Source organism: Tamandua tetradactyla, chromosome 19 (genome assembly GCF_023851605.1).
Source record: "Tamandua tetradactyla isolate mTamTet1 chromosome 19, mTamTet1.pri, whole genome shotgun sequence".
Classification (NCBI taxonomy): Eukaryota; Metazoa; Chordata; class Mammalia; order Pilosa; family Myrmecophagidae; genus Tamandua; species Tamandua tetradactyla.
In genome coordinates, this window is record NC_135345.1 from 7,097,314 (window position 1) to 7,120,521 (window position 23,208).

Below are 23,208 nucleotides of genomic sequence, written 5' to 3' on the forward strand. Positions count from 1 at the left end.
ACCTGTGTGTGCCTCGCGTTGTGTGTGTGTGTGTGTCTGTGTGTGTGCGTGTGAGCGCGCGCGGTTGTCACCACTCCCACGCCTGGCGCCCTGCGCTCCCCAGACAGGCAGGAGTAGGGGTGCGGCTTAGGGCACTGCGGTTCGGCCGCCCGCCCTTGGTGCTGCGGCTCCCGCACGTCACCGGCCCTGCCCGCCCCCCCGCGCTAGCAGCCGCCGGGTCTTTGTAGCCGGCCGCTCCACCGGCTTGCAGCCACTCCGAGGCCCCGCCCCGGCCCCGCCCCGGCCCCGCCCCGCCGCGCGCCCCGCCCCGCCCCTCTCCCGGCCGCAGTTGCGCCTGGGCCGCCGCGGGCCGGCACCGAGGCGCGGAGTGCGGCGGACGGCGTTGGCGAGGGCCGCGGGCGGCCGGCTGGCGTGGGACGGGCATGGCGGACCGGCGGCGCGCGTGGAACACGGAGGACGACCTGCCCGTGTACCTGGCGCGGCCGGGCAGCGCGGCGCAGACCCCGCGCCAGAAGTACGGCGGCATGTTCGCCGCGGTGGAGGGCGCCTACGAGAACAAGACCATCGACTTCGACGCGTACAGCGTGGGCCGCCGCGGCTCGGCGCGCACGCCGCGCAGCGCGGGTCGACTCGACGCGGTGGGTCTGCCGGCGCCGGGCGGCAGCGAGGACACCGCCAGCGACGTGAGCGAGCCCTCGGGCTCGGCAGTCAGCTCCCCAGGCGAGCGCGACGAACGACCTCCGGCGCTGCGCATCCGCTGCCCGGCGCCCCGCGACCTGCCGCTCGGCCGGGACAATGGCCAGGTACCCTCCGGGCGCGCGTGGGCCGGGCTGAGAGGGGAGGACAGGGCCCTGAGGGCACCCCTGGCCGTGGGACCGTCCGAGGACAGTGCCGGGATCCCGAGTGCTGGGGTCACCGGGTTGGGGAACATTACGGAACGACCCCTCCCCCACGCCATCTTACAAGCGCTTCCGAGAGGTTGTGCGCCTGGGTCAAGGTTGCCCAGCATCGTCCGGGAGACCCGGAAAGGACCGGTTTAGGTCTCGTCCCTCGCCCCTCTTATGCAGAAAGGGAGAGCGAGGTTCTGGGAGGGGAAGTAAGTTGGCGAAAGCCACCGCATGGACCCTTCAAACGGGAGGGGACCTCGGGATTAATTTAATCCATGGCTCCCCAATCTGTTTTATGGAAAGAAGGGGAGCTGCATTCCGCGTTCGCCCATACATTAATATTTCTAGAGGACTGTCTATGTACGGCCCCTGGGAGGGGTTAAGCAAATCGCCTGTGGTCACCCAGCTTAAAGAAGGAAGAGAACCTTTCCTAAGTGTACCGTCATGTTTTCTGGAGGAAGGATTTGGTTAAAGATTTAGATTGTCAGGCAATTGGAACTATAAGCCCCTCCCCACAAGCGCTGACATCTTCAGGGACGCTCCTGAGTGCCACAGCAGTGTGTCCACTTGACAAGGCAAGTTGGAGGCAGAGCTCGGATTTGAACCGGGGTATCTGGCTTACCAGCCTTGGAGGTTTTTTTTCTTTTGGTTCCTGAGAGTGAGAAAGCGTCAGGGAGAGGGAATGCCAGGGCTGTGGATCTTCTCCCTTGAGCTGATAGTGGCCAGGGAATTGGAGGAGGATGAGAGGATGGATACCCCAGCTTTGGGAGGGTCTCCAAGTGGTGAGGTCAGGGCCAGATGCCTGGATAGAGGCAGTGGGAGCATCCGAGGGCCGGCAAGGGGTCGGCTTGGCTCAGCACTGGCTGCTTGAGTCTCTGGCCAGTGCCAGGACCTGGGTGGACGCTGGGTGCCTGGGTCAGCACCCCGACCCCACCCTCCGCAAGTTCCCAGACAAGGGTGGGCAACAGATCCATTGTGAGAATTACTCAGCTAATGCCTGTGGGTAGTGAGCGTTTAATAAATGCTCGCTGTGTTGTTTTATCACGGTCATTTTTATTAACTCTTCTTTCCTCAAATGCTATGAGAGGCATAAAGTGTGGGAGGAGGCAGAGCTGGATTCGGACAAAAATCCGGGAGGGCTTCTTGGAGTAGGGGCTAGACTGGCGTGGGGTACTGTGGCGGCATAGATGGTCTCCTCCAGTCCCCGGCCCTTCACCGGTGGCTCTATCCTCCCTGTAGCTCGGGAGCTCTCCGTGGTCCTGAATCCGGGGTCCCTCAACGGAGGGAGGGAAATGGCGAGTCTCTGTTCCCTCCTCGCCGTCCTCTTCTTTATCTTCCCGGTCCATCCGCTACCCTGGCTGCCTGGCCTCGCTTGGGACCCAGACTCCCAAGCCCGAGCGAGAGGTTTTAGGGCCAAGCACCGAGGGACCGGGACAGCGCCGGGGATCCCGGGTTTCCAGCCAAGTTACTTTGCCCCTTTGAACCTCAGCTTCTCTATCTGTGACTTGGGGTTGGGTGGTGGAGAAGGGAGCGTCAGTCTTCTCCCAGCCTCCCTCGCAGCGTGGTGGAGCATCAGGAAAGGGAGAGCGCTTTGTGCATAGCCGGAAGCTGACCTAGGGACGCGCGTCGCCTGGAGCCGTGATCTATGTCACCAACACCAGCATCGTCCCCGGGATCTGCCTGGGTCGGCCCCGCAGCTGCGCCTCGGCGCTCGGGCGCGCTGGGCACTTCCCCTCACCCGCTCCTCCCACCTCCCCCTTCCAGCCTCCCCCCTCCCCCACCCGCCCCTTTCCCCGAGGCTGCCCGGGAGCCGGACAAAAGACGACGCCTCCGGCACGCGGTGGGCCCAGGGGAGTGCTCGAGGTTGAGACCGTGGAGCGGAGAGGCTCCCGGTCTCCCGGGGTGGGGGGCGGGAGGTGGCGAAGCGTTTTCCTTTCCGCGGACGGAGCGGGCTGGGGTTTCGGGGCGGGCCTCGCGGTTCCGGCTCTGGCTGAAGGTGCCCGGGCCCTCCCCCCGCCCACCAGGCTCTTTCGCGGACAGGGGGGAGGGGTTTCTGCGGCGCAGGCGCGGGGTTTCTCGGGGCCGGAGGCCGGGCGGCTGCGGCGTGTCGTAGCCTAGAGGTCCGCTGGGGAGCGGCGGTTTGTTTGGCCAATCGCTGGCCCGTGCCCCTCCCCCGTGATGTGCGCGCAGGCCTGGCCCCAGCCCGGAGCTACCCTGCCGAGGTCCCCAGACTGAGCCCTGGGAACGCCCTGGAGTGTGGAACCTAGGACTGAAAAATGCTGAGGAAGGGAATTTAGGAGCTAGGGGGAGGGAGAAATGTCACACTTGTAAGTTCCGGTCCTCAGCAATGAGTCGGGGTTGAATGAATGAATATGGAGACGTGAGCTCTAGACAGTGTCCCGTCTGTAAAATGAGGAAATGATGGCCTCGTGTTGCTGAAATCCTAAACTGCTCCTCCTCTGTTTGTGGCAGGCCCAGGTGTCTCTGGTCTCCTGCCCTGAGGAATGAGACTGGTGGGAGAGGAGAATGGGGCTCCAGATCGCAACTAGGAGGTGAGGGCTTTGCTAGGCTAAGCCTAAATTGAAAGTAGAGAAGCTTCATCTTTGAGGGGGTGGGGGGAGGGCTGTGTTTGGATTTTGAAGGCAGAAAGTGAGGGACAGAGAAGGTTGGCATTTTATTCTGCCTGGTGATTTGGGGCAACTGCCCAGCTCTGCCCCTCTCCCCTCCTTCCTCCTCCCCTGTTAGGAAGTTTGTAAAGCTATGCTGTGACCTCCTACCACCTCTCCCTGGAGCAACATTTGGGTCATGGTGGGGGACACTCTTCTTGGGGGAGGAACAGCTGGTTGGTTCTGCTCCTCCTCCTGTCTCCCTGTTTTCCTCGGGGACTGTGGAGGACTTAGTGCGCTGGCCCTCCAGATACCCACTGGTTGGCAGGACCCGAGGGTGACCTGGTGGCCCCATGCTGTTGTGTGGTGACAGAGCTGCTGCAGTTTGTGCAGCAGGCCAGCCATTCCTGAGGGCCCTATCTGCCCTGTCACCCCTGCAGTCCTAATGCCTGCAGAGGCGGGTCCCTAGCCACCCTCAGCATAGGCTGGTTCAGTGATGGGGAGGGGGGAGGAAGAGAACGGGAGTGAAGGGAGGCAGGGAAAGGCTTTCTGGAGGAGGAGCCAGGGAGGTTGGTAACCTTTCGTCTGGGGTAGGATATCCAAGGGGTGTGAATAAAGGACTGCTGCTGGAGATGTGAAAGTATTTGGTCTGTTCGGGAACTGGCGGGGCAGCATGAACAGGCAGACTGAGGGGTGTCCGGGGGGGTCAGGGGGCAGGTATCCGGGAGGTCCTGGAATGCTGGCCGTGCTCTGGCGGGTTCCCGGTATGGGCGAACGCTCACCCCCCCCACACACACGCAGCTCTTCTGGGGAAGCCCCAGATGTGCCCATGCACACCTGGGACGCTGCCCTCTGGGTCCGCCTGCGCACCCAAAGGCCGCTCGAGCTTCTATAGGAAGCGTGGAAACCAAACACTCCCGATCGAGGTCAGAGCCTGGCCCAGGACGTGTGCGCCGGGCAGGGGTCGGCCGGGCTGGGCGGCTGGGGGCGGGGGGCTGGGGGCGGAGTGGGGGGGGGATCAGAAGGGAAGCGCTTCCTGGTTCGAGACGAGAGGGGCGAATCGGCCTCGGCTCCGCGCCGCCGGGAGGAGCTGTCTGTCTGCAACCCCCTCCTCCCGCCCTCACCGCTCCCTCCTCCTCCCGCCCTCCTCCGGGAGCCGGGCGGTGCTGGCAGCCGGAGCTGCGGCGGCGGCGGGCGGGCCGAGCAGCCGGGGCAGCCAGGCGCGAGAGCAGTCGCGGGCACCGACCCTCCATCCCTCGCTTCGCCCCTCCTGGGCTTTTGTTACCGCACCCGCGGGGAGCGAGACCGAGAGGGCGCCCGACAAAGAGTCCGACGGTCCCACTGGTCCACGCGGCCGCGCCAACGGTGGCGGAGGAGGCCATGTCTTACCAGGGCAAGAAGAGTATTCCGCACATCACGGTAAGCCTGGCCCCGCGCGCCAGCCCCGCCGCGCGCCTTGATGGGGTAGGGGTGGTAGTCGCCCGGTCCGTATCGGCCCCGAGGCTTCCGGCGTCGCCGCGGGTGGGGCGGGGCCGGTCTGGGCATTGCGGCCCCCTCCCGCAGCCCTTGGGGACCATGGTGGTGATGGGGGGCGCGGGGCTGGGCGGGGCTGGAACCTCCTCTCCCGCTGAGGACGGCGTCGGACCGGGAGGATGCAGAGCTGAACAAAAGAGGGAGGGGCGCGGGGTCCGAGCCCCCTCCCTCCGGCCCTGGCGAGGGGAGGGGGCGGGGGAGGGGGAGCTGAGCCTCCTGCGCGCGGCCCCCTCCCGGCCAGGCTCTCCGCACCCTCTCCGCGGCGTGCCTTTCCCGCCGGAGGAAGGAAAGCGATCGCACCCCGCCCCTCCGCACTGATGGAGTGGAAGTCTGTACTAGAGACCGCGCCATGATGGAGGCGCCCGCTCGCATCCCGCGCCCGCCGCTAAAAATAACCCACTGGGTTGACGCTGGTGGCCGCGGTCGTGGAGGGGTTAACATGGCAGGGCTGGGCCGCGGGAGGGTGGGCTTGGTAGAGCGGACCAGGCAGCCGCTAAGCGTCCCGGGGTGTGGCCGGAAACAAAGGAACCCCGCGCTTAGGCTTTGTTTCTGGGGGAGGGGAGCTGAGGGCGCTGAGGTCAGCGGCTCCCTCCTCCACTTTGTCCCCTGCTGGCCATCAGAGTGGAGCCCAGACCGTTCCTGGAGGATGGGGACTGCAGGCACCGGGAAGTCTGTGGGTGGCGGTGCGGAAGCGCCCAGGTGCTAGGTGGTGGAATTCCAGGTGCAATGGAACCTTCTTTTGGTGTGAGAGCTGGAGACTTGTGTCCTCATTTATTTGGAATCCAGGCCCAGGGGCTGCCCCAGGGCACCTGCTGGCTGAGCCACCTTTTGCAGAAGGCAGGAGCTGAGCCTTCTCACTGGCCTGTCCAGTGTCTTGTGTGTGCCTTGCTTTATTGAATCTTCCCCACTATCTTTGAGGGAGGCAGTGTCCAGCTAAAGCTCCCAGAGGTTGGGGGCTGCCCTAGGGCTGGGGGCGAGAGGAAAGTTGGGAGGGAACTTGCTTCCTCATTTTCCCGGCACAGATGTACAGCCTGCCCAAGCCTGGGCTGATTCTTCAGTTAGAAAATCCCCCCTGCACCCAGCTTCAACTCTTGTCAAAGGGCTTTCCCAAGTTCCCATCCCCAGAAATGGGACCTCTGAGGGTGGGGACCACCTCTTATCCCTTTAGGAGCCCTGCGCTCTAAGAGGTGTCAGTGGCCAATCTGTAAACCCTAATAAGGTTGGCAGGGAATCCATGGAAGGAATGTGGTTGCCCCACACTAGGCCTTGGGACCCTCTGACTCTGCCTCCAGGGCGCTGAGACAGGAGGGAGTGATGGTGAGTGCATGTGTGATGCAATGACCAGTGAGGCGGGAGCCCTGGGTCTGGAACCAGGTCCTTTCCTTTGAGGTTTTGTGACCACAGGCAGGATCCCTGTGAACCGAGGGATGGAGCAAGATTGTCTTTCCAGCAGGTTTTTGGGATGGGGCTTCCTGGAGTTGTCCAGTTCTCAGTCCGCACAACCATAGCCGTCACCCTGCCCCGAGTCCCCCTCTGGAGTGGAGGTGAACTGCCCAGGCTTTTGCAGCAGATGGATTTGGGGTCACATCCTGCTCTATCTCATCTGAGTCTTAGGGCTCTTATATTTAAGATGGCATAACTCAGCAGTGTCGCAAGGCTCGTGAGCATCCCAAAGGACCTTGGCAAAGCATTTAGTGTGTGTTAGGAACACATGTAGGTGTCATAACTGCTGGCCGCTCCTGCTGCTTTCATCCTTAGTCTGAAGCAAGTGGTCAACCCAGGGTGAATCCAAGGCATCCTTCCAACAAGCACGGGGAGGAGAGAAAATTATGCATGGTTTCCAAGAAAGAGGCCACTGGTAAAGAATTTGTGTTTTAATTGCCTGCATTCTGACCCCACAGAGAAATATTTGTGGTTTTAGGGATAAAACAACAAACCAGAGAGGACAGACTTGGATGGAACATCTTTGTAGGAAACTTTAGCTCAGTGAGGACTTTGGGAACCAGAATCCTTTCCTTAAATGCCTTTAGTTGAATTGGTGTCTTTCTAGATGCTGTACCTTTTGCTTGCTCATTAATATTCATTTGATGAGTTAATAGTAATAAGCACCTGATCTGGATCAGCCACTGTGCCAGGTGGGACTTGCCTTACCCTCCCAGAATTGCAGTTCAGCGAAGAAGACTGATATTTCAACCTGAAACCACAATAAGAGAGGTTGGGTGTTGTCAGGGCTGGAGGAGCCTGGTCCCTGGAGTGGGAGGGAGGCAAAGGGGGCGGGAAGGAGGGAGTCCTGCGTATGTAGAGGACCAGAGGTATAAGAGGTGAGGCATGTTGGAAAAACTGAAGGCAAGTAGGCATTGCAGGAGTCAACCTCAGCTTTCAAGTGTGGCTTCACTCTGGGTAGCGATAGCAACCCCTGGTGTTGGTAAAGATACTTTTGGCAACTGTGGCCGTTGGGGCCTATGGAGACACCTAAAGGGCTTGAAAAAGGATCAAGATGTGGAATGTGGGAAAAAGCACAGGACTGAAGACAGAGCTCTTGGCTGTATCCCCAGGTCCGCGCCTGGGTGACACTGGGGCTGTGGGTTTCCCTCCAGCCTCAGCTTTCTCGTCTGAGCAATGGGGATAAAGGACTCAGGGTCAATAAGGAATTCAGATAGGAGAGACGGAGAACTTGAAAAAGGACATGGGAGGCAAGGCACGGTGTGGACAAAGGCCAGGAGGCGGGTCAGATGATGAAAACATTCTCCCCATGCTGATTCTGATGAGTGTGCCTTTCTCTTTTCTCCGTCAGAGAAAAGTCACCAGCCCTGATCTGAGCTGATTGAGCCGCTGGATAAGGAAGATGTAAAAAAGCAGAAATGCTTAGCTTTAGCTCCTCAGTCCTGCTTAACATATTTATAGAGCTCTCTTTCATGTGTGGGCTCTCTTTTTTTAATTAAGAGCACATGGGGATTAATTTGGCGGAAACTGTTTCAGGCCCAGCGCTGTGGTTAAATGTATAGTAGAACGTGCTGGGTGTGGCTCTGAGCAAACAAAGACACATGGTTTCCTGGCCTGCAGAAGAGCTTGGCTCTGAATAGATCCCAGAAGGGGATGATTTGGGGGAGTCCAGAGCACCCATCCACCATGGTCGGCAAATGTTATGATTAAAAATAAGATTTCTGGAGTCCTGATCATGTGCATTTTTGCAGGATGTCACAACATTCAACATATTTCCATTATCTCTCATTTGGCTGTCAGGACAACCGTGTGGAAGGCAGGCTGGCTAGAATATCCCTGCTTCCCAGAGAGTAAACTGAGGGTCAGGGAGCTTTAGGGGCATGTGGAGGTTCTAGAGTTGACCTTGCGCTGGCCTGTGGATGAAGAACGAACTCAGATTCAAGCAGGGACAGTAGATGGGCTTGTCTGCCTGCCAAGAAAATCATTTCCTGATTTGAAATTTCTGTGTGTGTTTGTGTGCATGTGAATGTGCTTAATTGTGTGTGTTTGTGTAAGTGTGGGAAACTGTGAGTGTTGGTGTGTGTGTGTGTATTCTATCAGATGGGAATGGAAGAGAAGGAAGAGATCATAAAGTAGAAATCAGTGACTCTAATGTTCAAAAAGCTTCCGAAGCCTGGTATGCTTCCTCTGAGGTGGCATTCAGCCTGTCTACAGATATTCAGTTTATTCTCTGCATTTTTACACAGAGGATTTGAGATGACTGCAGGTATTGATCTTTAATATAGTTAAATCAGATGGCGGTAGAATGCCAGGACAGAGGATGAGGGAAGAACCCAGGACAAACATGGCAGGGATTTGGATTCTCTGAGGTTCTGCATTCAACCTCTCATACTGATTCTTGGCTTCCCAGCATCCAGGGCAGAGATGGAAATACCCTTAGCTATACCAAGTTCATGAGCAGAAAGGAAGTGGACCATTTTCTCAGGAGGAAAAATATTTTAAAATCAAATTCTTAAAAAGGATCTCCCAGGGGACATGAAAGTGATACAAGTTGTAACATCTTCCATGACATAACTGCACGAATTTCACCCGGAATGGCTCTTTCTTATAGTGAACTTAGCAAAGACTGAATACTTGACCCACACATGGGATATGACATCTGTGAATATGCTTGGTACACTGTAGGTGTTTAACAAATGATAGTTCCCTTCTCTAGACTCAGGCTGCCTTTTGGAGGAAATTAAAATTCAGAGCAACGAACCAGTGAGGTTAAGTGCACATTTGCTAGGTGTGCAAGGTGGGCTCGGCAATTAGAAGTATAAATTTCATGATCCCAATCCTTAATGAGCATAGGGAACACACGAAACCACTTTGGAATGGCTCAAGTCGTGAAAGGAACTCAAAGAAGGGAGCAGTCAGCTTTGGAAGCAGCAATAGGAGATGCCTTTTCTTAGAGGATGGGACATGGCACAAGCCAGACCTTGAGGAATTTGATTAGTGGAGGGAAGAACATATAAGGCAACTGGAACAGCATGGGCAAGGGCTAGGCTGGGGAATTAGAGTGAGGAGTTTTATATAGATGAAGCAGAGGATGAGGAGCTGGAAATGAATGTGAATGGATGGGGCATGGGGGATTCTACAAGGACTTAGAAGCCAGGCAGATTGTACTGGGAATGATGGAAAGAAGACATAGGTTCTAAGTTTGGTGCTAACGCTCATGAGATACTTGATCTTGGGCAAGTCAGTTCCTTGTGGCCAACAGTGAAAAAGTTGGACTGGATAACTCAATTCAAAGTATGGGATGCCTTGACGTCATTCTGTGGGTAACTGGGAGCCATTGGAAGCTCTTGAGCTGGGAGGGTGGTGTGATAAGGGTAGCATGTAAGAATGTGAATATTGAAACCAGACTATCTGGGTTTGAATCTTGGGAGTTCTGCTTCCTAGCTGTGTAATTTGGGAAAGTCACGTAATCTCATTGTCCTCATTTGTAAAATGGGAATAATAAATATAGTACCTCACAGGGTTGTTCTGAGAGTTAAATTGCCTGGTAGATGGAAGATGTGTGGAGCAGTGCCTGCACATCATGTATTGCATATAGTAACATAGGATTAGTTGTTGTTGTTATTATTACCCTGGTATTGGATATTAGCCAACAAGCAACCCCGAAGTCTGAGTCAATAGCATACATTCCTTTCTTGATCATCCTGCAGAAGGGCTGTGTCCACTGTAACTTTGGCCTGGGCCTCTGGTGAACTTCTCCATGTCTTCTCACTTTGGGACCCAAGATTAAAGTAAAATGCAGAGGAGACCAAGCACCTGAGGCTAGCAGCAACCTTGAGCTCATCTAAAAACTTCTGCTTTAGTGGCATAGTTCATAACTACTCATAAGTCCATTGACCAAAGCACGTCACACGATCAAGCCCAAATCATTGGGGAGTAACCCAAAATCAGTCTTTCTGGAGCAAAGGTGAAGATTAAATGTGAAAGTTCTGGCATATAATAGATGCTGTTCTAATTTCCTGGCCGCTCAAGCAAATGCCATGCAATGGGTTGACTTAAACAATGAGAATTTAACGTCTCATGGTTTTGAGAGTAGGAAAACGTCCAAATCAAGGTGTCATCAAGTCTGTGCTCAGTTTGTGAAGACTAGTGTTCTGGGGCTGGCTGCCTGTGATCCTCTGTCATATGGCAAGGCACATGGTGGCCTCTCCTGGCCTCTTCCTTTTCTTCTGGGTTCCTTTGACCTTCAGCTTCTTGATTCCCATGGTTTTCTCTCTCTGTCTGTCTGAATTTCATTCTCTGATAAAGGACTCCAGTAATAGGTTAAGACCCATCCTGATAGAGGTGGGCCGCACCTTAACTGAAGTGACCTCATCAAAAGCTCCTGGGTACAATGAGTTCATTGAATTGTTAAGAACATGTTTTTCTAGGGTTCATACAGCTCCAAACTACCATAGACTCTAAGAAGCACCAATGCTGAGGCGGTCAGGAAACATAGGGAATGAGTTTGAAAGAAAAGTCCCAACATTGGTTCTTAGGTCAAATTAGAGTTGGAAACAAGCACCAAATTGAAATGTTTCATGGGCAATTGGAATCATATAGGAATGGGAGTGGGAGGCAAGGGCTAGAAATAGAGATGGGAACCCATGTCCTAGAAGGTAGGAAAATGCAGACTATTCCAGCCACCATGTACTGTGAGCACAGTGGTGTACTAAAAAAATCTGCAGATGTACTGCTACGTTTTGATCAACATTTAAAGTTTACATTGCTACAATCAAATCTACAAATTGTTCTGGCAACATTTGTCGTCTGATCGCATGGTAATGATTGCTAACTTATTTGGTATTGATTTGGGTCTGTAATTCCTGCAAGAATGCCACCAAATTTCATACTATTTGAAAGTGTGTCCTGAACACAGAAAGATTGAGAACCATTGCACTAGAGAGAGATTGGACATACTTAATATAAAATGCTCATCATGGATATTAGTAGGTCTTTTATAAGGGACAGCTGTAATTCTAGAATACTCTATTAATCAATCTGCTTGAGCTGCCTCGGGGAATTACTATCCATTGTTGGATGAATACATATCTCACTGCCTCCCACCTGGAGCTTACTCTGTGGACCCTTTCCGTAAGGGTCACACTGCATCTGGTGTGACCACTGACGGTTTCTCTGTCCATACCTCTGTAGATGGGCAATCCCTCCCATGCTTAGGATATTTCAGAGCCACTACTGGCAAGAATGAATGTCTATCACTTTGGAGGTGCCCTCTCAGGGTCCCCCGGAGTGGATTGCCATATATCCATATTTTAAATCAATCCCAAATGAGTGCTTTGATTTTGGTATAAATCCATCCAGGTACTTTTACCTTTTGTGGTGATGGCATATTTTTTTTAAAGCAGAAGCCTGCATTCCTTGGTGTTTCCTGTGTTGTATAGTATGATGCTTCTCTTCTAGCACCCCTCTGCTACAATTTCCTAATGCCATGTCTGCCTGCCCTATTAAAACACCTGCCCCAGTTAGCTCTCTAGTGCTCATGTGCCTGGCACAGTGCTTGGCCTAGGACAGGTACTCAGTGCATGGCAGACAAAGGGAAATGGGCAGTTTTGCCCTGTAGTCCTGCTCATCTCCTGAGACTTTTGACCCAAGTGAAACATATCTCCAGTAGGTCAACAACACAGCAGCTGCAACTGTAGCATGGCTTAAAATAAATTAATTTAATCGAAGTGTCCAGCCATAAGGGATTGACCAAGTGCCTTTTATTAGATCAATTCAATGGAATATCATGCAGCCATTAAAAATAATGCTGACAAAAAGTTTTCATGACCAAGGGAAATGCTTGTTATATTTTGCATGAAAAAAGTAGCGCAGAAAATGATGTAAAAAAGAGAAATTATAATAAACTGACAAATAGATTGTCAGGGAAACTTCCAGATGTTAATGGTGGTACAGCTATAAATTCACTCATTCAACAAATATTTATTGAGCACTTCATCTATACCAAGCACAGTGGTTGTATTTGGGTAATACAAATATGTTTTTTCTTCTTTCTACAATTCTCACTACCACTTTAAAAAGTGAGTATGCATTGTTTTTACTGTGGAAGAAAAAAATAAGTGTATTCTCAGTCCTTCGCTCCATCTCGTGGTGGTCCCTTCTCCTTGGGTCATCCCAGCGAGATGAAACTTCTCCCCTTTGCCCCTTTCCTGTCCCCTCCAAGACCAGCCCCAGTCTGTATCAAGGCTGTGCCACTTAATGGAGACGCGTGTGGAAGATGTCCCTACAGCCCTGTGAGCTGTGCAGGCTCTGGCAGGGCCATCAACCTCAACCATGTGTCCCTAGTGGCAGAGTGGGGGGTGACATGGTACCTCCCTTACAGGGCTGGGGAGGACTAAAGGAGACAGATGCAAACCCTTCAGCACAGCTCCTGGCACACACTGGAGCCCAGTAAATGCGGGTGGTGGTTGCCCCCGCTCAGCACACCTCCTCTCAGAGGTGTTAACACATCATGGTGGTTCAACCATGAATAGTATCCAGCATCTAGTGAAGAGTAAGCCCTCAGTACATCTTGGTTCTTCCATTTGTGGCTGTCGTGCTGTCGATTCTGGGCCCTCTGACATGGCTCGCTGGCTCCTCTACGTCTTCCAGACACAGAAAGTCCTCCTGGGGCATCGGCAGAAGTCTAATGACCACTGTGGTTCGCTGGAACCCAAGCGAGGTGAACCCTCCACACCCCACCCATGGTTCCTGGTTTCCGTGTCTCTGTGCACCAGGCATCAGAACATTCTCCCTGACCGGGCTTGGCCTTCGTCTGGTCAGCTCCCGTTCTCCATGGGGCTGGTGGGGCTGGGAGCTGTGGGCTCTCCCACTCCAGCGGTGGTGGTGGTTACTCGTTCCATCTGCCTCCACTTGACTCTGAACCCTTGGAGGGGCGGGGCAGTGTCACATCCCCAGCATCTCCAAGATCATATGTGGTGGCCGAATAAGCCCCAAATGCAAACTGTGCTTCTTCGCTGAGTAGGTTCAGCCTTCCTTCGCAGATGCTTGGTTCTTAGATTGGGCATTTCGGAAGTGCCCATCTAGAAGGAGATGAAGGTGGCGTGAAGGAGTTCAAAGGACAGGGCATCCAAAGTGGGCAGTTTGGGTCTGGGGAGAGGGAGGGTAATGGGATTCAGGGGCCTTCTCTATTTTATGCAGAAAAGCAAGTTTTTGTGAGAGTAACTGTCTTAGTTTCTAGGGTTACTGTAACAAGTTGGTGGCTTAAAACAAGAGAAATGTCTTCCCTCTCAGCTCTGGAGGCCAGACATCTGAAATCAAGGTGTTGGCAGGGCCATGGTCCCTTTGAGCCTATAGAAGAGTCTTCCTGGCCTCTTCCAACTTCTGGGGGTTTCCTGATGCTCCTTGATGTGCCTTAGTTTGTAACTGCAGCACTTCAGCCTCTGCCTCATCATCACTGACCTTCTCCCCCATGTCTGCCCATGCACCTTCTCCCTTTCTTATAAGGACACCTGACTTCATGGATTAAGGGCCCATCTCACCCTGTTTCCAAAGAGACCAGATTCACAGGTACCGGGGGTTAGGACTTCTACCTACTTTCTTGGGACATACAATTCAACCCCAAACTGGAACCTTCCGTGTCTGAGTTGGCTCATCATGTCCACATCTCCCCCTCTCCCAGGGCCTTGGCTGAAAAACTGCTTGATGCCAGAACTTTAGGTTCAATTCAGATACTCAGAGGATGGGATGCCAAGTTGCATGGTGCAAACAGGTGACCAAGGGAATTTTGTGCCTGTTCCCAAATCATACTGCATACCCTTTTTTTCATCCCATATCCTTGGACCCTTAGAATTTGAGCCCTAATAAAATAGCTGCAAATATTTTATTTATACCATTGCCATATTAAAAGGAATCTTTTGAATTATGTAAAATATTCATGTATGTGCTTATGAGGTGGCAGGAAGGAGTATTTGTTTCCCCCCTACCCCCTGCCATCTTCCTTTTAGTATAGGAATTCCCAGTACCCTTTCCTTGCATACCTCCAGTAATAGGGAGCTTACCACCTTACAAAGTGGCCTGTCTTACTATCAAAGAGCTCTCATGTTAGAAAGGTCTTTATATGGAGCGGGAGTCTGCCTCCTGCTCTGCTTTTGCCTACAGAATTTTCCAGGTTTCTTCTTGCTCAGTGGTATTCCTGGAGGTAATGGCTAAATGTTCTCAGGCCCCTGGGACCTTCTTTTCATCAGGAGAAGCTGTCCCAGTTCTTTATTCCTCAACTAGCACAGCTTCCACCTACAATGTTTGGATTTTTCTTTCCTTTATTTTATTTTCCTTTCCTTTTACTTTTTGTTATGCTTTACTTTGGGCATGCAGAGCAAAATATATTCAGAGTAAAACTTTAATGATTTGGCACCTTTAAGTAAACTTTCTGGGATTATAGACTCCTATCAAAAGGCAGTAAAAGCCGTGGAAACTTGCTCCTGCCTTCTCAAATACACGAACATGAAGGATTTTGTATAAAATGCATGTCAGAGATTCCACAAACCAGTGTTCAGTGTATGGGATGCATTTGTATATTGTCTTAGGTAGTCCTCACAGCAGCCTGTGGTTTGTATTTCCATGTGCGGTTAAGGACACAGAGGCACAGAGAGGGTAAGAATCTTCCAGAGGCCACCCTGTGAAAGCTGGGTGCGAATGAGCTGATGTCAGGGACCTCACAGTTTTGGGGGGAGAACCAAGAATATGAAAATGAGCCGAAAAATGAGGTATCGTGAGATAAATGCTCAGCCGAGGTATAAGCCTTGTGCCATGGGAACCCCAAGGAGTGACATGTCTTCCTGGAGTCAGGAATTCAGTGGGCAAGGCAGGTGTGCAGGAATTCTAGGCTTCAGAATGGCCAGAAACTAAGGCACAGGGGTAGGTATGAGTAGATGAAGGTGGTGGAGCAGGTTTGGCAGGGGGCTGCCAGGAGAGCCTAGGAGCAGACCTGAAGAGGTTGTACTTCACCCTGCAGGTGAGAAGCTGGTGAGAGACATGGCAGTAGGGAGACCTCTGAGAGGCTGGGTCAGCAGGTGAGCCCCAGGTGGTGAGGGCTGACCTGGGGCAGGGGCAGCGGGAGGTAGAAAGCATCAGGTGGGTAAGAGAACACCCTGCGAGTAGATGTAGTGAGGTCTGGAGAAGGTTTAGGTTTGGGGCTGTTGGGGGTTGGAGAGAAATTCAAGATGGAACTGAGCATTTTTTTTTCAATGTACTTTGAAATTTATTGATTTTTATATGTATTATATTTTACAATATAAAATGCAAATGTTAAAATGCAAAATATGAATTAATGTAATCACCATGTCAAAAGAGTGAAGGACAAAAATACATAGTCATCTCAGTAGATGGAAAAAAAGCAATTTGCAAAATCTAATGACCCTTCGTGAAAAGAACAATTAACAAATTTACTGTATCAGGGACTTCATTAGCCTTATGAAGAACACCCACACAAAATCTACTGATAAAAGCATAATTAATGTTGAGAGATTGAAAGCTTTGACCCTGAGATCAAGAACAAGCCTAGAATGCCCATTTTCACCACTTCCATTCAAAAATATATTGAAGGCTCTTATTGGGGCAATTTGGCAAGCAAATAAAATAAAAGGCATCCAGATTGGAATGAAAGAGGTAAAACTATTTTTATTCACAGATTACATGATCTTATATATACAAAACCTTAAGGAATTAATTAAAAAGCTTATTAGAAAGATAATGTGTACAACATGGTTATTGCAAACAAGATCAATAAACAAATATCAGTACTATTCCTATACACTAGCAAGGAACAATATTAAAATGAAGTGAAAACAATGGAATATATATAGCATCGAAAATAATCTAGAAATAAATGGCACAATAGAAATGCAAAATGTTTAGTCTGGAAACTATGCAAAATAATTGTTTACAATCTTAAAGGTCTAAGAGAATCAAATCCCATATTCGTGGAACAGAAAACTTAATTTTGTGACAATGGCAACACTTCACAAATGGATCCATACATTCAAGGTGATTCCTACCAAAATCTCAGCTGGGTTTCTGACTGAAATTGGTAAGTTGATCTGCAAATTTCATATAGAAATACGATACCCTAGAAAATCTTGAAACGAAGAAGGAAGTTGGACTATCACACTTCTCAACTTCAAAACGTGCTACAAAGTTATAGTAATCAGCACGGTTTGGTTGTGACATAAGGACAGACATATTGAACAATGGAATAGTTACGAGAGCTCAAAAATAAACCCTGACGTTTATGGGTCAATTGCTTTTGCAAAGGCACCAGAACCATTCAAAGGGGGAAAACTAACCTTTTCAGCAAGTTGTGGGGGCTAAGATCATGGGCCCCTATCTGATACTATATGTAAAAGTTAATCAAAGGGAATCATAGACCTAAATGTAATAATTAAAACTATACAATTTTCATTAGAAAACGTGTAAATGTTTGTGACCATGGATTAGGCAGTGGTTTCTCATATATAACACCTAAAGTAAAAGTAATCAAAGGAAAAAGCATTCTTTTAAGACTTCATCAAAATTAAGAGTTTTTTGCTTCCAAGAATACTATCAAGAAAGTGGAAAAAACCTTAGAATGTAAGAAAATGTTCCAAAACCCTAATTAAAAGATGAACAAAGGTATTGACAGACTTTCTCCAAAGGAGATAGACAGATGGTCAATCATCAATCACGTGGAAAGATTTTAGCCATCATTACCAATCAGGGCAATGCACGTCAATAGCAAAATGAGATGCAACCTTGAGAGCACTGTGGGGGAAGCAGTGGAATGTGGGGTGGGTTCACAGCACACCCGCACACTCTGGAAACTAAACAAATACTGTGGACAACTGGAGTGGCACAACCTCTGCCTTTGACGACTTGAGGTTGTCCAATTTTTCTAGACGTGACGTTACCCACATGGTTCCGGGACCATCATGGGTTTTGTGGAGCTCATCTGCCACTTTGGGTGATGCAATGTCTAAGCACATCATTCCTCAGTGGGCTTGAGAGCGGGTTCTTTGAATTTGAATTCCTAAAGTCTTGTGAATGTCAGGGAGCCCCACCTGTAGTGATCATTGCCTGGGGTCAGGTCACGGTGGTCTAAACATGGAATGAAGTCCGGACTCACGCCATCCCGTCCCACCAGGTCCTTTGCCAAAGTTCATTCTGCACCCGGACTGAAGTTCTACCCTGAAACTATGCCTAAGTGTCTGGTAGAGCAACTCCATTGCTACAGTTTAAGCAAGATGATTGCAACACACTTGAAAGTGAATCCATGAATTCACTTGTCTTCAGAAACATCTTTGCAAAGGAGAAATAAGCCAATGCTTGCAATCATTTTTGACAGCTTTCCTTCAGGCACACTTAATCCTGGTTTAATTCAGGGTGAAGACTGGAATGAGAAGGAATTACAGAAACTTCACAGTGATCTTGCATCCCTTCAAAAGCACAAACCTGGCTGCTGGTCAGATGTAGCAATGGCTGTAGGTTCTCAATCTGCTGAGGAATGCGAGAGGAAATACATCGAAAATCCCTGACCTCTGGCTGCTCCTTCTCAAACTCCCACCTCCTTGATGACCACAGAAGTTGTGGGGAAAGAAATACCCCAGCACACAAGCCCCATACTTCAGCTCTCTTTTCGTAACTGAGCATTTTAATAAGGTCTCTCCATGTTATGAGGATTTTTAAAAATTAGCAGTGGCCTGGCTGCTTTCCATATACGAATTCACTTAATTTTCAAAACATCCCTGTGCATTACAGAAGGGAGCCTTACCTGCAGAGAGGTGAAGTCACCCAAGGAACAGGGTTAGTAGATGTGGGGCCAGGTTTGATCACAGGCAGTCTGGCTTCTGCACCCATGTATCTCATCATCAGGTTGCATTGCCTCTCCATTAAATGTGGATTAAATGAGATAATAAATGAGGTTGTCAGTGAATAGACCTCTGCATTTAATATCTGACCTGTGGAGAGCCTTTTGCAGCTTTCCGAGTACTTTGATCTGCCTTACCCTTTACTGAAATCCTTTTGGCCATATTCACAGCAATCATTTCAGGAGCAGGGGTGGTGCATGACACACGGATGTGCTTATCAATAGTTGAATGTCTATGTATGGTCTGCTGTGGGCTTATCCCCATCTTACAGATAGGGGAACTGAAACTCAGCCACTTTAGTTAGGCACAGTAAAGAGAAGACCAGCCGTCAGAAGGCAGTGGAGCTGTCACTTGAGGTACCAGGTGGAACATTCCAGCTCTGCCATCTCCTGGCTGTGAGTCCTTGGGCAGACTGCTCCACATCTCTGAGCTTCCACATTGGTAGTAATTGTACCTGTTTGTTAAGGTGATTTAAGAATTGAAAATGAACGTGCACATAACACAGAACTGGCTCTTCATAGGAGGTCAACAGATGTGATTTACTGAAAGGCAAGGGGCAGCTGTCCTGATTTCTGTGTGTGAAATGAGAAGCAGGGGCATGAAAACACAGAAATGAGCCAAGATACAGACACAGATACAGTGTTCTCCAATGGACCGCACAAAGGCATGTCTGCTTCTGGGGTCATAATAGAAGTATTTGTGCTTTAAAATCAGATATTCAGTCTATCAACTGAATATTTCTACCAGGTACGATGGGCCCAAGAACTTACTGTTAGAAAGGCAGTTGTCCTGGAAACGGGCTTGGTCTTGCAGGAAAGGTTTGTCTTTCTGATACATGAAGGAGGGAAACCCACCCTGCCCCCTCCCCACGCAAGTAGGACAGTGGGTATTAATTAGTTTCATTCTTAATCTTGCCCCTTCCTGGGATGCTTTCCTGGGTGGTGTGGCCCAGAGCCACTGGCTGACAAGCTGTCCCTGAGGCAAAATCAGAGCAGAGGAGATGGTTTTCTGGGACTCGATGCGAATGTGCAGCTGAACTAGTCGGCAGAACTTGCTGTTCCAGGAGGGCTGGATGGAACATAAGAGAGAGTCCTGCAGAGGGGGAGGCCTCAGTTTATTAAACATGTGGAGCAAGAAATGGAGTGATGATGTATTTGTGCTAGAAAATCTCTCAGACAGCAGTTGTGGCTTCTAAGCACAGAAGCTTATGGTGTATTATTTGCTCTTTTTTTAAAAACATAATTTTATCGAGATATAGTTACATATCACATATTCATCTGAAATAAGCAATCATTGATTCATGGTGTCTTTATATAGTTGTACATTCATCATCACAATCAATTTTTGAATATTTTCATTACTCCAAAGCCCACAAAATAAGAATAAAAACAAAAGTAAAAAAGAACACCCAAAACATCCCATATCCCCTACCTCCCCCACTATTATTTATTTTATTTTTTTACTTTGTTTTCTTACTCACCAGTCCATGCACTGGATAAAGGGAGTGTCAGTTACAAGGTTTTCACAATTACACGATCACACCATAAAAGCTATATAGTTATTGTTCTAGTTTGCTAGCTGCCGGAATGCAATATACCAGAAAAGAAATGGCTTTCAAAAAGGGGACTTTAATCAGTTGCTAGTTTACAGTTCTAAGGCCGAGAAAATGTCCCAAGTAAAACAAGTCTATAGAAATGTGCAATCTAAGGCATCCAGGGAAAGACACCTTGGCTCAAGAAGGCCAGTGAAGTTCAGGGTTTCTCCCTCAAGTGAGAAGGTACATGGTAAACACAGTCAGGGCTTCTCTCATCTGGAAAGGCACATGGCAAACATGGCGTCATCTGCTAGCTTCTTCTCCTGGCTTCCTGTTTCATGAAGCCTCCCTGGAGACATTTTCCTTCTTCATCTCCAAAGGTCTCTGGCTGGTGGACTCTGCTTCTCGTGGCTATGTCGTTCTGCTCTGCTCTCTCTGAATCTCTTTCATTCTCCAAAATGTTTCCTCTTTTATAGGACTCCAGAAATTTATCTAGATCCACCCAAAAGGGTGTTGTCACCTAATCCAGCTTAACAACCACTCTTGATTAAATCACATCTCCAGGGAGATGATCTGATTACAGTTTCAAACATACAGTATTGAATAGGGATTATTCTGCCTTTATGAAATAGAATTTAAATTAAAACGTGGCTTTTCTAGGGGACATACATCCTTTCAAACCAGCACAGTTATGCATTCATCTTTAAGAATCAAGACAATGGATTACAGTTCAGGTATTTCCCTAGATATACCAGTACACCAAGAACCGAAAAGGGGCATCTACATAACACATGAGAATAACCTCCAGAATAACCTCTAGACTCTATTTGAAATCTTTCAGCCACAGAAACTTTATTTTGTTTCATTCATCTTTCCCCTTTTGGTGAAGAAGTCTCTCAATCCCTTGATGCCAGGTCCCAGCTGATCCCCAGGACTCCTGTCCCATGTTGCTAGGGAGATTTACACCCCTGGGAGTCATGCCCCATGTAGAGGGGAGGGCAGTGAATTTATATGCTGAGCTGGCTTAGAGAGAGAGAACACATCTGAGCAACGAAAGGGGTTCTCTGGGGTGCCTCTTAGGCAGAATTATAACTAGTCTTAGCTTCTCTTCTGCAGGAATAGGTTTCATAAGGCCAAGGACCAAGATTGAGGGGTTGGCCTATTAAATTGGTAGTCCCCAACGCTTGCAAGAATATCAGGTCTTCCCCAGGTGGGGAAGTTTAATATTTCCACATTTTTCCCTCAAGGCTACTTTGCAAATACTTTTTTATATTCTGCCCAGATTACTTTGGGATATATTTGGGGCATCACACTAACCTGTACAAACCAACAAGAAATCAATCCCTATTCAATCTTCCATGTAATTATAGTGTTTGAGCAAACTGACCATACAAATTAAATTAGATAGAAAATATAATTTTTCGGGTGGGTCACAGTGTTTCAGCAGGCAAGAATGCTTGCCTGCCATGCCAGAGAACCCGGGTTCGATTCCCAGTGCCTGCACATGTAAAAAAAAAAAAAAAAAAAAAAAAATATATATATATATATATATATATTGGCATGGCAGGCACCGGGAATCAAACCCAGGTCTCTGGCATGGCAGGCGAGAATAGAAAATATAAATTTTGCACCAAAAAAATACCACTTCCTTTGGTCTCACACAGAAGTTGAAGTTTTAAAATACTGTCAATATCATCCTTCACCCTTTAGTCTGACTTACCTCAATCCTAATCAGATCAGCTTCATTTGTATCTCTTATTGAAGTCTGGGCTCCCTTTCAGCTTTTTAGCAGTCACTGTATGGGGTAGTGCTGACCTTCATAGCTGCAGAACTCTAGCTCTGAGTTTCAGATGTCACACAGATACTTGAAGTTTCAGGGTATACACAAAAAACTCAGCATCTCAGAATTGAGAAATAACAGTTACAGCTCAGGAGTAGATGTGACAGCTGTAAGAGCTTACAATCTAGGAGCTTTACAATAAGCTTTCCCCTGATAACCTTTGCCCTCAACTTCAGTTCTCAGAGTTTGCGCATTATATAGTTAGTCCTTATTAGTGAGACATTATAATATTTGTCTTTTTGCTTCTGGCTTATTTCACTCAACATACTGTCCTCAAGGTTCATTCACCTAGTTGCATGCCTCACAACTTCATTCTTTCTTGCAGCCTCTCAATATTCCATGGTATATATACAACACAGTTTGCCCTTGCATTCATCCGTCATGTACCTTTAGACCACCTCCATCCATTGCAAATCGTGGATACTGCCACGATAAACACCAGTGTGCAAATGTCCATTTGTGTCCCTGCTTTCAGTTCTTCCAAGTGTATATCTAATACGGGTTTGCAGGATCATATGGCAACCCTATACTTAGCCTCCTGTGGAGCCACCCCACTGCCCCCCAGAGGGGCTGTACCACTCTACTTCCCTACCAACAGTGAACAGGTACGTCTCTCTCCACATCTTCTCCACGCTTGCATGTTTCTGTTTATTTTTAAATAGTTTTATTCACATGCCGTAAAATCCATCCTAAGTAAACAATCAGTGGTTCCTGGTATAATCACATAGTTATGCGTTCATCACCATAATCTATAAGAGGACATTTCCATTTCTTCCCAAAGAAAGGAGAGGGGAAAAAATGAAGAATAAAATATAAAAAAATAAAATAAAAAGGAGAAACAAGAACAACACAAGAATCCCATACCCCTCACTTTATCACCTTCTTTTTGACATTTAGCTTTTGTATATTGTCTTTGTTACATTTAATGGAAGCATATTTCAGTGTTGCTGATAACTATAGACCCTCGTTTGCACTGATTGTGTTTTTTCCATATACTACTCCATTTTCCATATACATCCCATTTTCAACGCCTTGCACTGTTGATATTCATTCATTCTCCCCCATGTAAGAGCATTCTTATATTCATATATTTATTCACCATCACTGTCCACTCTAGGTCTCCCTAAGTTAAACAGTTCCAGTCTTTATCTTCTGTCTTTCCCTCTGGTGTCACACAAGTCCCTGCCCTTCCTCTTTCAGCCATACTCACACTCAGCTCTGTTCAGTGTACTTTCAATATTGTGCTACCATGAGATAGTACTGTCCTATCTATTTCTGGATCTTTGCCATGAATCCAGTTGAACATTTTGTATTCCTTAAGCATCAAATGCTCAATCTCTACCCTCTTTCTATCACCTGATAAACTGTGTTCTCAACTTTAGCTCTCAAACTTCACTCATTATTCTTAGTTCATATTAGTGAGACCATGCAGTATTGGTCCTTTTGTTTCTGGCTAATTTCATTT

The 23,208-nt window shown here is 49.1% G+C and overlaps 1 protein-coding gene across 2 annotated transcripts in view; it reads left to right on the forward strand.

The window, feature by feature from the left end:
• The first annotated feature begins 422 nt into the window (after window positions 1–422).
• Window positions 423–23,208, forward strand: part of CRMP1 (collapsin response mediator protein 1) — an 80,251-nt gene continuing 57,465 nt past the window's right edge. Inside the window, exon 1 of one of the 2 annotated variants that reach the window (XM_077136364.1) lies at window positions 423–803. In XM_077136364.1, coding sequence (XP_076992479.1) covers window positions 423–803 — 381 coding nt within the window. Of the gene's footprint in view, window positions 804–4,826; window positions 4,913–23,208 lie in introns of those variants that run through there. The other variant, XR_013165699.1, reaches the window with a different exon arrangement.